Source organism: Phalacrocorax carbo, chromosome 34 (genome assembly GCF_963921805.1).
Source record: "Phalacrocorax carbo chromosome 34, bPhaCar2.1, whole genome shotgun sequence".
Lineage (NCBI taxonomy): Eukaryota > Metazoa > Chordata > Aves > Suliformes > Phalacrocoracidae > Phalacrocorax > Phalacrocorax carbo.
Genome location: NC_087546.1, coordinates 493,093 through 507,572, shown reverse-complemented (window position 1 = coordinate 507,572; position 14,480 = coordinate 493,093). Strand labels below are relative to the sequence as shown.

Here is a 14,480-nt window from a genome sequence, read left to right as displayed (position 1 = left end):
CCCCGCTCCTCCCGGGGGCGGCAGGGGAAGGGTTAACCCCCCCCGCCCCGCCCCCCGCCCGGCTCCGCTCCGCCGCCGCCGCCGCCGCCGCCGCGTCCCCCCCGTCCTCCGCCCGCGGCCTCTCCTCGCCCGCCCCGTCCCGTCCCCGCTCCCCCTCCCCGCCCTCCCCCGGCCCCGCTCCCACCGGAGCCCGCCGTGCCGCCGCCGGGGCTCCGGGGGCTCCGCTCCCCCGGCCCCGCTCCTCCGTCCGTCCGTCCGTCCGCCCGTCCCCGCTCCCGCATCCTCCATCCCCGGTCCCGCATCCTCCATCCCCCGCCCCCCCCCCCGCCCCGCTCCTGCATCCTCCATCCCCCGCTCCTCCATCCTTCATCCCCGCATCCTCCATCCTCCCCCTCCCCGTTCTCCAGCCCCCGGTTCTCCCCCCCTTCCCCCCTCCCCGGTTCTCCATCCCCCGCTCCGCCGCCCCCTCCCCCCCTCCGCTCCCATCCCCCCCCCCCCCCTCCCGGCCGAGCCCCCCGCCCGCCCCGGCGGCCCATGAGCGCCGGCCCCGGCCCCGGCCGCCGCCATGGACTGTCTGTGCATCGTCACCACCAAGGTACGGCCGGGGCCGGGGCCGGGGGGCGGCGGGACCGGGGCCCGGGGGGGCCCGGGGGGGGCCTCTCTGGGCTCCTGGGGGGGGATGCTCTGTGGTCCTCGGGGTCCCATCTGGGCTCCTGGGGGGGGGCTGCTCTATGGTCCTGGGGGTCCCGTTTGGCCTCCTGGGGGGCTGCTCTGTGGTCCTGGGGGTCCCATTTGAGCTCCTGGGGGGCTGCTCTGTGGTCCTGGGGGTCCCATTTGAGCTCCTGGGGGGCTGCTCTGTGGTCCTGGGGGTCTCATCTGGGCTCCTGAAGGGATGCTCTGTGGTCCTTGGGGGGGTCCTGGGGGTCCTCTCCAGGCTCCTGGGCGGGGGGGTCGTATCTATGGTCCTGAGGGTCCTGGGGGGCCTCTCTGTGCTCCTCAGGGGGCCTCTCTGTGGTCCTGGAGGGGGCACTTGATGGTCCTGGGGGGTCCTGAGGGTCTTGGAGGCCCGCTCTGTGCCTTTGGGGGGGGTCCCCTCTCTGCTCCCAAGGCCTCCCAGTGTCACAGTGTGCGTGGGGGGGGGGGGTCCCCACCTGTGATGGGGGGGGACACGACACAGGCCACCGGGGCCTGTCCATCGCGAGGGGACTGTAGGTCTCTATGGCGTTGGAGGACCCGGGGGTCCCCTGTCCATCCCACGGGGGTGGGCGGGGGGGGGTCTCTCTGCCGGGGTGACGGCTGTTGGCGCCGATGGTGTTGGGGGGTCTGTGGGGTGACACCACACCGGGGGGGGGTGTGTGTGTGACACCGAGGGGTGGTGACACCGGGTGGGGGGGGGCGGCTGTGTCACCCGGTGCCGGCCGTGGGGGTGTCACCCCCCCCCCCGCCCCCCCCCCCCATCGTGGGGGCGTTCGGCATGTGGCGGGTGCGTGTGTTGCCATGGCGCCGCGCGTGGGGGGGCGCACAACAGGCAGCGGGTGTGAACAGGCGCGTGCGGTTGTTGCCCCCCCCCCCCGCGGCCTACACCGGGCCTCGGCGTCACCTGGTGGGCGACACCCCCCCCCCGACACCCCCCGCCCGCGCCGTTGCCGGGGCGACGCGGCCCCTCCCCGTTGCCAGGGCGACGCGGCCCCTCCCCGTTGCCAGGGCGACGCGGCCCCGCGGCGTTGCCCGGCAACGGCGGCCGGAGGCAGCGCGGGAAGCTCCGCCCCCCAGCCCCCCCCACGTGCGCGGCCCCTTCCGCGCATGCGCGGCTCCGTCGCTCTCCCCCTCCCCATCCTTAACCCTTGGCGCCCCGCGTTGCCACGGCAACCGCAGGTGGGCGGGGGCTTGGTACGGGTCCCCGGAGGGGTCAGCGCGGGTACGGCGGCCGGGAGGGGCCGGTACCGGTACGGGGGAGGGGGGGTCGGGGAGGGTCAGCGCGGGTACGGCGGCCGGGAGGGGCCGGTAACGGTACGGGGGGGGGGGGGGTCGGGGAGGGTCAGCGCGGGTACGGCGGCCGGGAGGGGCCGGTACCGGTACGGGGGGGGGGGGGTCGGGGAGGGTCAGCGCGGGTACGGCGGCCGGGAGGGGCCGGTACCGGTACGGGGGGGGGGGGTCGGGGAGGGTCAGCGCGGGTACGGCGGCCGGGAGGGGCCGGTACCGGTACGGGGGGGGGGGTCGGGGAGGGTCAGCGCGGGTACGGCGGCCGGGAGGGGCCGGTACCGGTACGGGGGGGGGGGTCGGGGAGGGTCAGCGCGGGTACGGCGGCCGGAGGGGCCGGGCCCGGCCCGGCGCGGGGGGCTCCCCCCGCCCCCCCCCCCCTCCCCCCGTTAATCCCGGCGGTTTAATCCCGGGGCGGGGGGGCGGGGGGGGGATGGCGGGGCCGGCCCCGGGCGCGGGGTGCGGGGCGCGGGGGGCGGCAGCGGCGGCGGGACCCCCCCGGGCCCCCGGGTGCCTCTGGCCGCTGCTCTGCCAGTGCCGGGTGGTCTGGAGGGACCGGAGCCTCTCGGTGGGCTTCGGCTGCAAGGTGGGGCGGGGCGCGGGGGGCGCTGGGGGGGACGGGGGGGACTGGGACGGGGCTCTGGGGTGACTGGGATGGGGGTCTGGGGGTGCTGGGGGGGACTGGGACGGGGCTCTGGGGTGACTGGGATGGGGGTCTGGGGGCGCTGGGGTGGACTGGGATGGGGGTCTGGGGGCGCTGGGGGGGACTGGGACGGGGCTCTGGGGTGACTGGGATGGGGGTCTGGGGGCGCTGGGGTGGACTGGGATGGGGGTCTGGGGGCGCTGGGGGGGACTGGGACGGGGCTCTGGGGTGACTGGGATGGGGGTCTGGGGGCGCTGGGGTGGACTGGGATGGGGGTCTGGGGGCGCTGGGGGGGACTGGGACGGGGCTCTGGGGTGACTGGGATGGGGGTCTGGGGGCGCTGGGGTGACTGGTATGGGGGTCTGGAGGTGCTGGGGGGGACTGGGACGGGGCTCTGGGGTGACTGGGATGGGGGTCTGGGGGCGCTGGGGTGACTGGTATGGGGGTCTGGGGGCGCTGGGGTGACTGGTATGGGGGTCTGGAGGTGCTGGGGGGGACTGGGACAGGGCTCTGGGGTGACTGGGATGGGGGTCTGGGGGCGCTGGGGTGACTGGGATGGGGGTCTGGGGGCGCTGGGAGGGGGACTGGGAGGCACTGGGGGGGCACTGGGAGAGGGGCACTGGGGGGGGCACCATACCCCGCTGCTTGTACCCGACTGTGAGGTTGTACTGGGAACACTGGGAGGGACCAGAGAGATACTGGGCGGGGGGGCTCCCGTCACGGGGGTCAGGGGAGCACTGGGAGCCCCCCAGTGTCGCCCGGGTCTGGCGGGGGGGTGGCCCAGTTTGGGGGGTCCCCGTCTGAGCCCGCCCCTCCCCCCCCAGCCCCAGCTTAGCCCTTAATCCCCGCCTGGGATTGGCCGGGCGCAAATCGCTGCTGGGATTAAACTGGGGGGACTGGAGGCCCCGCGGGGGGGCGGGGCCATGGGGCGGGGCCGGGGGCGGGGCCATGGGGGCGGGGCCGGGGTCCCGGTGGGGCAGGGGGTGCCCCCCCCCCCATCACTGCCGGTAATTAACTCCCGGCTCCCCCCGGGGCCGGTGGCTCTAATTGCTGCGGATCCGTCATTAACGGTAATTAACGGGGAGCGGCGGGGGGGCGGGGGGCCGCACAGAGGGGGGGTGTCCGTGTGTCCGTCCCCCAACCCCCCAGCCCGGTGTCTCCCGCAGAAGTACCGGTACCAAGATGAGGACAGCCCCCCCCTGGAGCAGAGCCCCGCCCACCTCCCCAGCCAGGTAAGCCCCGCCCACAGCGGCCACGCCCACTAGGCTCGGTTGGCCCCGCCCCTGCCGCCCCATTCCCCCCCCCCCCCCGCCCCCAACCGGTGGGGCCCCCCCGGGTGTCACATGGGGCATGGTGATGTCACAGGCGGTGTCGCGGGGGTCGTGGTGATGTCACACGGGGCGTGGTGATGTCACAGGCGCTGTCACGGGGGTCGTGGTGATGTCACATCAGTGTCGTTGGGGTCGTGGCGGTGTCGCAGGGGCTGTGTCGGCGTCACACGGTGTCACGGGGTCCATGTCACCGTCACACGGGGTCACGGTGTTGGTGTCGGCGTCACACGCGGTGTCACGGGGTCCATGTCAGTGTCACGCGTGGGGTCACGGTGTTGGTGTCGGTGTCACGCAGTGTCGCGGGGTCGGTGTCAGCGTCGCACAGGGTGTCACAGGGTTCATGTCGGTGTCACACGGTGTCACTCGCGGTGTCAGGGGTTCATGTCACTGTCACATGTGGTGTCACGGTGTCGGTGTCACATGGCGTCACACGGTGTCATGGTGTCAGTGTTGCACAGGGTGTCACAGGGTTCATGTCACACGGTGTCACACGGTGTCACACGGTTCATGTCACACGGTGTCACGGTGTCAGTGTCACATGGCGTCACACGGTGTCACACGGTGTCACACGGTTCATGTCACACAGTGTCACGGTGTCAGTGTCACACGGTGTCACACGCTGTCACACGGTTCATGTCACATGGTGTCACGGTGTCAGTGTCACATGGTGTCACACGGTGTCACGGTGTCAGTGTCACACGGTGTCACATGGTTCATGTCACACGGTGTCACGGTGTCAGTGTCACATGGCGTCACACGGTGTCACGGTGTCAGTGTCACACGGTGTCACACGGTGTCACACGGTTCATGTCACACGGTGTCACGGTGTCGGTGTCACACGGTTCATGTCACACGGTGTCACGGTGTCAGTGTCACACGGTGTCACGGTGTCGGTGTCACACGGTGTCACGGTGTCAGTGTCACACGGTGTCACACGGTGTCACGGTGTCAGTGTCACACGGTGTCACACGGTTCATGTCACATGGTGTCACGGTGTCGGTGTCACATGGCGTCACACGGTGTCATGGTGTCAGTGTCACACGGTGTCACACGGTTCATGTCACACGGTGTCACGGTGTCAGTGTCACATGGCGTCACATGGTGTCATGGTGTCAGTGTCACATGGTGTCACACGGTTCATGTCACACGGTGTCATGGTGTCAGTGTCACACGGCGTCACACGGTGTCACGGTGTCAGTGTCACACGGCGTCACACGGTGTCACACGCTGTCACACGGTTCATGTCACACGGTGTCACGGTGTCAGTGTCACTCACGGCGTCACGGTGCCGGGGTCCGCGCCGCGCCCTGCCCCCGCTGCCGCACAGGCGCCCCGTGCCCGGCGGCTGTTGGGTGTCGGGGTGTTGGTGGCACCTGCCTGTCACCCCCCGCCACGCACGTGTGCCCCAGCTCTGGGGGAGGGTGGGTGTGGGCGTGGCCGTGGGCGTGGCCGGCCCCACCCAGGGCGGGGGTCCCCCCGAGGGGTGTGTGTGGGGTGTTATTTCCCATCATCCTTTGCTCTCCGCCCCCCAAGGGGGCGGGGCTGGGGGTACCCCCATCTTCCCGTTGCCATGGCGACCGCTGCTGCGGCGTTGCCGTGGTAACCGCGGGGGGAGTTGGGGGGCCTCCCCCCCCCCCCCCCGATGTGACACCCCCCTCCCCTGTGTGTGTGTCCCCCCCCTCCCCCCAGGCCAACTCGCCCCCTGTCATCGTCAACACCGACACGCTGGAGGCCCCCGCCTACGTGAGTGCCCCTCCCCCCCCGGGCCCGCCCCGGGCCCCCCCCGGGCCCCCCCCCGCCCCGGGCCCCCCCCGGGCCCCCCCCGCCCCCCCTGAACGCGTCTCCCCGCAGGTGAACGGCACCGAGGGCGAGATGGAGTACGAGGAGATCACGCTGGAGCGGGTGAGACCCCCGGGCCCCCCCAGGCTACCCCCTACTCCCTGCCCCGCCCCGGGGACCCCTGACCCCCCTGGAGCCCCCCCAGCAGCCCCCCCTCCCCTGGAGACCCCAAGTGCCCCTGGGACCCTCTCACAAGTACCCCCTGACCCCCTCCCCCCGGGACCCCTGGCCCCCCTGGAGCCCCCCAGGCCCCCTCCACTCCCCTGACACCCCCCCCTTCCAGATCCCTGGGGTGCCCCATGACCCCCCCCCAGTCTCCTCAACACCCCCCTGTGCCCCCCAGTCATCCTGGGGCACCCCATGTCCCGCCCCCGTCCCCCCAACACCCCCTGGGACCCCCCCCAGATCCCGGCAGCCCCCCCCCCACTCCCTGATGCCCCTCGGCCGCCCTTCGAGGACCCTGCTGGGGGTCCCTGAGCCCCCCGATACCCCCCCCACCCCCCCACCGTCGAGCCCCTTGTCCCCGTGCGGGGCGTGGGGGTGCCCCCAGCCCCCCCGGCGCTGACACCCCCTCCCCCCCCAGGGTAACTCAGGTTTGGGGTTCAGCATCGCGGGGGGCACCGACAACCCCCACGTCGGGGATGACCCCAGCATCTTCATCACCAAGATCATCCCCGGCGGCGCCGCGGCCCAGGACGGGCGGCTCAGGTGGGGACCCCGACCCCCCCGCGGCCCCCCAGGGTCCCCCACAGCCCCTCAGGACCCCCCCGAGAGCCCCCGACCCCCCCGCAGCCCCCCAGGACCCCCTGAGACCCCCTGACTCCCCTTTTCAACCTCCCGAGACCCCCAGGACCCCCTAAACCCCACACAGGCACTGAGCAGGTGTGTGGCAGTGTGGGGTAGGGTCCCCTAGCCCCCCCTGGAGCGCCCAGGACCCCCCAGGAGCCCCCTAGGGCCCCCCAGGAGCCCCCAAGAGGACCCCTGGAGCCCCCCGGGATCCCCCGGAGCCCCTCCGGGACCCCCAGGAGCCCCCTAGAGCCGCCCAGGACCCCTGGAGCCCTTCCAGGAGCCCCCTAGAGCCCCCCTGGAGCCCTTCCAGGAGCCCCCCAGGATCCCCCGGAGCCCCGCAGGATCCCCAGGAGCTCCTCAGGAGCCCCCTGGAGCCCTTCCAGGAGCTCCCTAGAGCCCCCCAGGACCCCCCAGAGCCCCTCCGGGCCCCCCTGGAGCCTGCTGGGGCCCCCCAGGAGCCCCCTAGAGCCGCCCAGGACCCCTGGAGCCCTTCCAGGAGCCCCCCTGGGCCCCCCAGGAGCTCCCCAGGACCCCTGGAGCCCTTCCACGAGCCCTGTAGGGCCTCCCAGGAGCCCCCTAGAGCCCCCCCGGAGCCCCCCAGGAGCCCCCTGGAGCCCTTCCAGGAGCCCCCTAGAGCCCCCCCGGAGCCCCCCGGGCCCCCCAGGAGCCCCCTAGAGCCCCCCCGGAGCCCCCCGGGCCCCCGGCTGAGCGGGTGCCTGCGCAGGGTGAACGACAGCATCCTCTTCGTCAACGAGGCGGACGTGCGGGAGGTGACGCACAGCGCGGCCGTGGAGGCGCTGAAGGAGGCCGGCGCCGTCGTCCGCCTCTACGTCATGCGCCGCAAGGCCCTGGCCGAGAAGGTGGTGGAGGTCAAGCTCATCAAGGGGCCCAAAGGTACTGGGGACCCCCCGGGACCCCCCGCGACTGGCAGCGGGGCCCCCGAACCTGGGGAGCCCCGTGGGACCCCCTCAGGGACCCTGAAACTCAAGGAGCCCCCCATGGGCCAGCACTATGACCTCTGAACTTGGGGAGCCCCCCCAGGGGTGGGAACTGGGACCCCCAGACTTGGGGAGCCCATTGGACCCCCCTCAGGGACTCCCGAACCTGGGGAGCCCCCCCTGGACCAGCACTAGGACCGCAGAACTGGGAGACCCCCCGCAGGGATGGGAACTGGGACCCCCGAACCTGGGGAGCCCCATGGGACCCCCTCAGGGACCCCGAACTTGGGGACCACCCCCATGGACCAGCACTAGGACTCCTGAGCTGGGAGACCCCCCGCAGGGATGGGAACTGGGACCCCCGAACCTGGGGAGCCCCATGGGACCCCCTCAGGGACCCCGAACTTGGGGACCACCCCCATGGACCAGCACTAGGACTCCTGAGCTGGGAGACCCCCCCCAGGGATGGGAACTGGGACCCCCCAACTTGGGGAGCCCCATGGGACCCCCTCAGGGACCCCAAACTTGGGGAGCCCCATGGGACCCCCAAACCTGGGGAGCCCCCCAGGAGCCACGACCACTGGGCCTCCCCAACTCAGGGACCCCCAGGCACCAGCTTGGGCACCCCTGAACCCAGGGCCCCCCCCCCTGGATTGGCACCGGGACCCCCAAACCTGGGGAGTCCCGTGGGACCCCCTCAGGGACCCCCAAACCTGGGGAGCCCCATGGACCGGGACCCCCCCCCAGGGTGCCTGTGGGGACCCTCCGCCCTTGGGGCCCCCCAGCCATGGTGGACGCCACCCCCCCGCCCCGGCCCCAAACCTTAGGGACCCCCAGGGCGTGTGCGGCCGTCGGGGGGGTCCCTGCCCTGAGCCCCCCCCCCGTGTCCCCCCAGGGCTGGGGTTCAGCATCGCGGGGGGCGTCGGGAACCAGCACATCCCGGGGGACAACAGCATCTACGTCACCAAGGTCATCGAGGGCGGCGCCGCCCACAAGGACGGGCGGCTCCAGATTGGGGACAAGATCCTGGCCGTGAGTGGGACCCCCAGGACCCCCGGGACATCGAGGGGAACCCCCCGGGAACCCGCCAGGGGGGGCGCTGCGGGGACCCCCTGGGGGTGGGGACGGGGACGGGCGGCTCCAGATCGGGGACAAGATCCTGGCCGTGAGTGGGACCCCCGGGACCCCCGGGACATCGAGGGGAACCCCCCGGGAACCCGCCAGGGGGGGCACTGCGGGGACCCCCTGGGGGTGGGGACGGGGACGGGCGGCTCCAGATCGGGGACAAGATCCTGGCCGTGAGTGGGACCCCCAGGGACATTGTGGGGACCCCCAGGGACCCCTGGGGACATTGAGGGGACCCCCAGGGACTCCTGGGGACATTGTGGGGACCCCCAGGGACATTGAGGGGACCCCTGGGGACATTGTGGGGACCCCCAAGGACCCCTGGGGACATTGTGGGGACCCCCAGGACCCCCCAGGGACATTGTGGGGACCCCCGGGGACACTGTGGGGACCCCCAGGACCCCCCAGGGACATTGTGGGGACCCCCGGGGACACTGTGGGGACCCCCAGGACCCCCCAGGGACATTGTGGGGACCCCCGGGGACATTGTGGGGACCCCCAGGGGCCCCCGGGGACATTGTGGGGACCCCCGGGGACATTGTGGGGACCCCCAGGGGCCCCCGGGGACATTGAGGGGACCCCCGGGGACATTGAGGGGACCCCCGGGGGCATTGTGGGGACCCCCGGGTACCCCTGGAGACATTGAGGGGACCCCCAGGGACATTGAGGGGACCCTATGGGGCCATTGTGGGGACCCCAGGGACCTCTGGAGACATCGAGGGGACCCCCAGGGACATTGAGGGGACCCCCAAGGACCCCCGGGGACACTGTGGGGACCCCCAGGACCCCCCAGGGACATTGTGGGGACCCCCGGGGACATTGTGGGGACCCCCAGGGGCCCCCGGGGACATTGAGGGGACCCCCGGGGACAATGTGGGGACCCCAGGGACCCCCGGGGACATCGTGGGGACGCCGTGGGGACCCCTGGGGCTGGGGGCCGGGTGCGGCCGGGGCGGGGGTGCCCCCCCACGCCCCCCCCACGCCCCCCCACGCCCCCCCGCAGGTGAACAACGTCAGCCTGGAGGACGTGATGCACGAGGACGCGGTGGCGGCGCTGAAGAACACCTACGACGTGGTGTACCTGCGCGTGGCCAAGCCCGCCGCCGCCTTCCTCGGGGACGCCTTCGCGCCCCCCGACGTCACCGGCTGTGAGGGGGGGCGCGCCGGGGGGGCGGGCGGGGGGGGCACGGGCCACACCCGCTCTCCCTCTCCCCAGGGCGGTGGGACCCCCGGACCCGACCCTCCCCCCCCGCCCCGTGTCCCCCATGTCCCCACGTGTCCCCCGACCCCGCGTCCCCTGACCCCATGTCCCCTGACCCCGCGTCCCCCGTGTCTCCCCGTGTCCCCTGACCCCGTGTCCCCGATGTCCCCCCGTGTCCCCCGACCCTGCGTCCCCCGACCCTGCGTCCCCCGACCCTGCGTCCCCTGACCCCGCGTCCCCCGTGTCCCCCAACCCTGTGTCCCCGATGTCCCCCCGTGTCCCCCGACCCCGTGTCCCCCGACCCCGCGTCCCCCGCGTCCCCCATGTCCCCCCGTGTCCCCCGACCCTGTGTCCCCCACGTCCCCCGACCCCGCGTCCCCTGACCCCGCATCCCCCGTGTCCCCCCATGTCCCCCCGTGTCCCCTGACCCCACGTCCCCCCTGTCTCCCCGCGTCCCCTGACCCCGCGTCCCCCATGTCCCCCCGTGTCCCCCGACCCCATGTCCCCCCGCGTCCCCTGACCCCGCGTCCCCCGTGTCCCCCCGTGTCCCCCCGCGTCCCCTGACCCCGCGTCCCCCGTGTCCCCCCGTGTCCCCCCAGCCTACTCGGCGCACCTGGACGCGGACCTGGGCCCCCAGAGCTACCTGGGCCCCGAGTTCCCCCCGGCCATGACGCCCACGTCCCCCCGCCGCTACTCGCCCGGCCCCAAGGACCTGCTGGCCGAGGACGACGTCCCCAGGTACCGCCCCGGGTGTCCCCATGCCCGGGGGTGTCCCCGGGGTGTCCCCAGGGTGTCCCCGCGAGCCTGTCCCAGGGTGTCCCCGTGTCCCCATGCCCGGGGGTGTCCCCGGGGTGTCCCCAGGGTGTCCCCGCGAGCCTGTCCCAGGGTGTCCCCGTGTCCCCATGCCCGGGGGTGTCCCCGGGGTGTCCCCAGGGTGTCCCCGCGAGCCTGTCCCGGGGTGTCCCCGGGTGTCCCCATGCCCCGGGGTGTCCCTGGGGTGTCCCCAGGGTGTCCCCACGTCCCCGGGTGTCCCTGTGTCTGTCCTCACGTCCCCAGGGTGTCCCCACGTCCATCCCCATGTCCCTGGGGTGTCCCCGTGTCCCTGGGGTGTCCCCGCATCCCCGGGTGTCCCCATGAGCCTGTCCCGGGGTGTCCCCATGTCCCAGGGTGTCCCCACGTCCATCCCCGTGTCCCTGGGGTGTCCCCGTGTCCCTGGGGTGTCCCCATGTCCCCGGGTGTCCCCACGTCGGCGTCGCCGTCCCCAGGGAGCCGCGGCGCATCGTGATCCACCGGGGCTCGACGGGGCTGGGCTTCAACATCGTGGGGGGGGAGGACGGCGAGGGCATCTTCATCTCCTTCATCCTCGCCGGGGGCCCGGCCGACCTCAGCGGGGAGCTGCGCAAGGGCGACCAGATCCTCTCCGTGAGTGGCGGGGGTCGCGGCCCCACAGCCAGCCCCACAGCACTGTGTCCCCACAGCTGGCCCCATGGCACTCTGTCCCCACAGCCAGCCCCACAGCCAGCCCCACGGCGATGTGGCCCCACGGCACTGTGTCCACCCACCCAGCCTCACAGCCAGCCCCACAGCACTGTGTCCCCATGGTGACATGGCCCCATGGCGACACAGCCCCACGGCCAGCCCCACGGCACCGTGTCCCCCCAGCCAGCCCCATGGCCACATGGCCCCACAGACATGGCTGGTCCCATGCTGATACGTCCCCACGGCCGGCCCCGCAGCGCTGTGTCCCCATGGCGACACAGCCCCATGGCCAGCCCCACAGCACCGTGTCCCCGTCCCATCCTCGCCCCTGCTGCCCTCCGACGTGCCCTTGAAGAGGTGTCCCCCCGCCCCATCATCATCCTCGCCGTGACGCCCCCGCCCCGCAGGTGAACGGGTGGACCTGCGCAGCGCCACGCACGAGCAGGCGGCGGTGGCGCTGAAGAACGCCGGCCAGACCGTCACCATCATCGCCCAGTACAAGCCTGAGGGTGAGCGAGGGGGTCCCCGGGGGTCCCTGGGTGTCCCCGAGGGTCCACAGGTGTCCGTGAGCATCTCTGGGGGTTCCCGGGTGTCCCCAAGGGCTCTGCAGGTGTTCCCGGGGGTCCCTGGGTGTCCCCGAGCGTCACAGGTGTCCCTGAGTGTCTCTGAGGGACCCAAGTATCCCCGGGGGTCCCTGGGTGTCCCTGAGCATCTCTGGGGGTCCCCAGATGTTCCCAAGGCTCTGCAGGTGTCCCCGGGGGTCCCTGAGCATCCAGAGGGTCCCTGGGTGTTCCCGAGGGTCCCGGGTCTCCCTGGGGGTCCCTGAGCATCCCAGAGGGTCCCGGGTCTCCCCGAGAGTCCCTGGGTGTTTCCGAGGGTCCCGGGGGTCCCTGAGCATCCCGAGAGTCCCCCGGTGTCCCCAAGGGTCTGCAGGTGTCTGTGAGCATCCCCGAGGGTCCCCGAGCATCTCCAGGTGTCCCTGAGGGTCCCGAGGGTCCCCGAGCATCCCTGGGTGTCCCTGAGGGTCCCCAAGGGTGCGCAGGTGTCCCCGGGGGCCCCCTGACGCCCCCTCCCCGCAGAGTACAGCCGCTTCGAGGCCAAGATCCACGACCTGCGGGAGCAGCTGCTCAGCAGCAGCCTGGGCTCGGGCAGCGCCTCCCTGCGCAGCGACCCCAAGCGCGGCTTCTACGTGCGGTCAGTGGGGGCGGGGGGCGCTGGGGGGCCGTGGGGGGCCGTGGGGGGCGCTGGGGGGCCGTGGGGGGCCGCAGGGACATGGGGCTCGGGCAGCGCCTCCCTGCGCAGCGACCCCAAGCGCGGCTTCTACGTGCGGTCAGTGGGGGCGGGGGGCGCTGGGGGGCCCTGGGGGGCGCCGGGGGGGTCTCGGGGGGCCAGGGCCCCCCCCGACAGCCGTGCCCCCCCCCCAGGGCCCTGTTCGACTACGACAAGGCCAAGGACTGCGGGTTCCTGAGCCAGGCGCTCAGCTTCCGCTTCGGCGACGTCCTGCACGTCCTCGACGCCTCGGACGAGGAGTGGTGGCAGGCGCGGCACGTCCTGCCCCCCGGGCAGCCCCCGACATCGGCTTCGTCCCCAGCAAGCGGCGGTGCGGGGGGGCACGGGGGGCAGGGGGACGGCACCGGGGGGTCACTCGGGGGTGCTGGGGGGCAGGGGGAGGGCACCGGGGGGTCACTGGGGGCAGGGGGAGGGCACCGGGGGGTCACTCGGGGGTGCTGGGGGGCAGGGGAGGGCACCGGGGGGTCACTGGGGGCAGGGGGAGGGCACCGGGGGGTGCCGGGGGGCAGGGGGAGGGCACCAGGGGGTCACTGGGGGCAGGGGGAGGGCACCAGGGGCGCTGGGGGCACGGGGGGGGCACGGAGGGGGGGTCACTGGGGGCATGGGGGGGCACACGGGGGGGTCACTGGGAGCACTGGGGGGGTCACTGGGGGCACGGGGGTTCACTGGGGGCACGGGAGGGGTCACTGGGGGCATGGGTGGGGGCACGGGGGGGGCACGGGGGGGTCACTGGGGGCACGGGGGGTCACTGGGGGCACGGGAGGGGTCACTGGGGGCACGGGGGTTCACTGGGGGCACGGGAGGGGTCACTGGGGGCATGGGTGGGGCACTTGGGGGCAACGGGGGGCAACGGGGGGGTCACTGGGGGCACAGGGGGGTCAATGGGGGCACGGAGGGGGCACGGGGGGGTCACTGGGAGCACTGGGGGGGTCAATGGGGGCACGGAGGGGGCACGGGGGGGGTCACTGGGAGCACTGGGGGGGGTCACTGAGGGCACAGGGGGTCACGGGTGGGGTCACTGGGGGCACGGAGGGGGCACGGGGGGGTCACTGGGAGCACTGGGGGGGGTCACTGAGGGCACAGGGGGTCACGGGTGGGGTCACTGGGGTCACGGGGGGGGTCACTGGGGACCAGCCTGGGCTCTCTCCGCACAGGGTGGAGCGGCGGGAGTGGACGCGGCTAAAGGCCAAGGTGAGCCCCGCCCCCCTCCGAACCGGGCTCCCCCGGGCCCCCCCAAACCCGCCTCCCCCCCCCCCGGGGTCCCCCCTGGGCCCCCCCAAACCCGCCCACCCCCCCCGCCTCTGCCTCTGCCTCTCACTCTCCTCTCTCCTCTCTCTGTCGCTGCCCCCCCCCCCAGGATCGGGTCCCTGGATCGGGCTCGCAAGGTGGGTGCTGCCCCTCCCCCCATCCGTCTGTCCGTCCGTCCATCTGTCCCCCCGCTGTCCCCCCGTCTGTCCGTCCCGTCCCCCCCCGCTCTGACGCTGTCTCTGTCCCCCCCCCAACCTCTGGCCGCTGCTCTGCGGGGTGGGGGTGTGTGTGTCGGGAGGGGTCGCGGGGGTGTCACAGCCCCCCCGGGGGGTGGGGGGTCCCGGGGGGGTGGGGGGATGGGGCCCCCCCCCCACGCCGGGGCTGACGTCGTGTCCCCGCAGGGCGGGAGGACGCGGTGCTGAGCTACGAGACGGTGACGCAGATGGAAGGTGAGAGCGGGGGGGTCTGGGGGGGGTCTGGGGGTCCCGCCCCCCCCCCGCCGGGGCTCGGGCCCCCCCGTAACCCCCGCCCCTCCCCCCAGTGCACTACGCGCGCCCCATCATCATCCTCGGCCCCACCAAGGACCGCGTGAACGACGACCTCCTCTCCGAGTTCCC

At 73.8% G+C, this 14,480-nt stretch overlaps 1 protein-coding gene across 1 annotated transcript; it reads left to right on the top strand.

Annotated features, from left to right (window-relative positions):
- Nucleotides 1-550: 550 nt before the first annotated feature.
- On the top strand, nt 551-14,478 carry DLG4 (discs large MAGUK scaffold protein 4; the record flags this gene model as incomplete). The annotated part of the gene is given in 18 exon segments (XM_064437611.1): nt 551-595; nt 3,790-3,855; nt 5,644-5,697; nt 5,806-5,856; nt 6,377-6,501; nt 7,307-7,476; nt 8,416-8,552; nt 9,649-9,793; nt 10,446-10,584; nt 11,112-11,281; nt 11,733-11,834; nt 12,405-12,519; nt 12,750-12,874; nt 12,877-12,925; nt 13,770-13,806; nt 13,973-14,000; nt 14,265-14,312; nt 14,405-14,478. Coding segments are annotated over 18 exon segments (1,665 nt in total), but the record flags the coding sequence as incomplete, so codon positions are not given.
- Nucleotides 14,479-14,480: the final 2 nt, after the last annotated feature.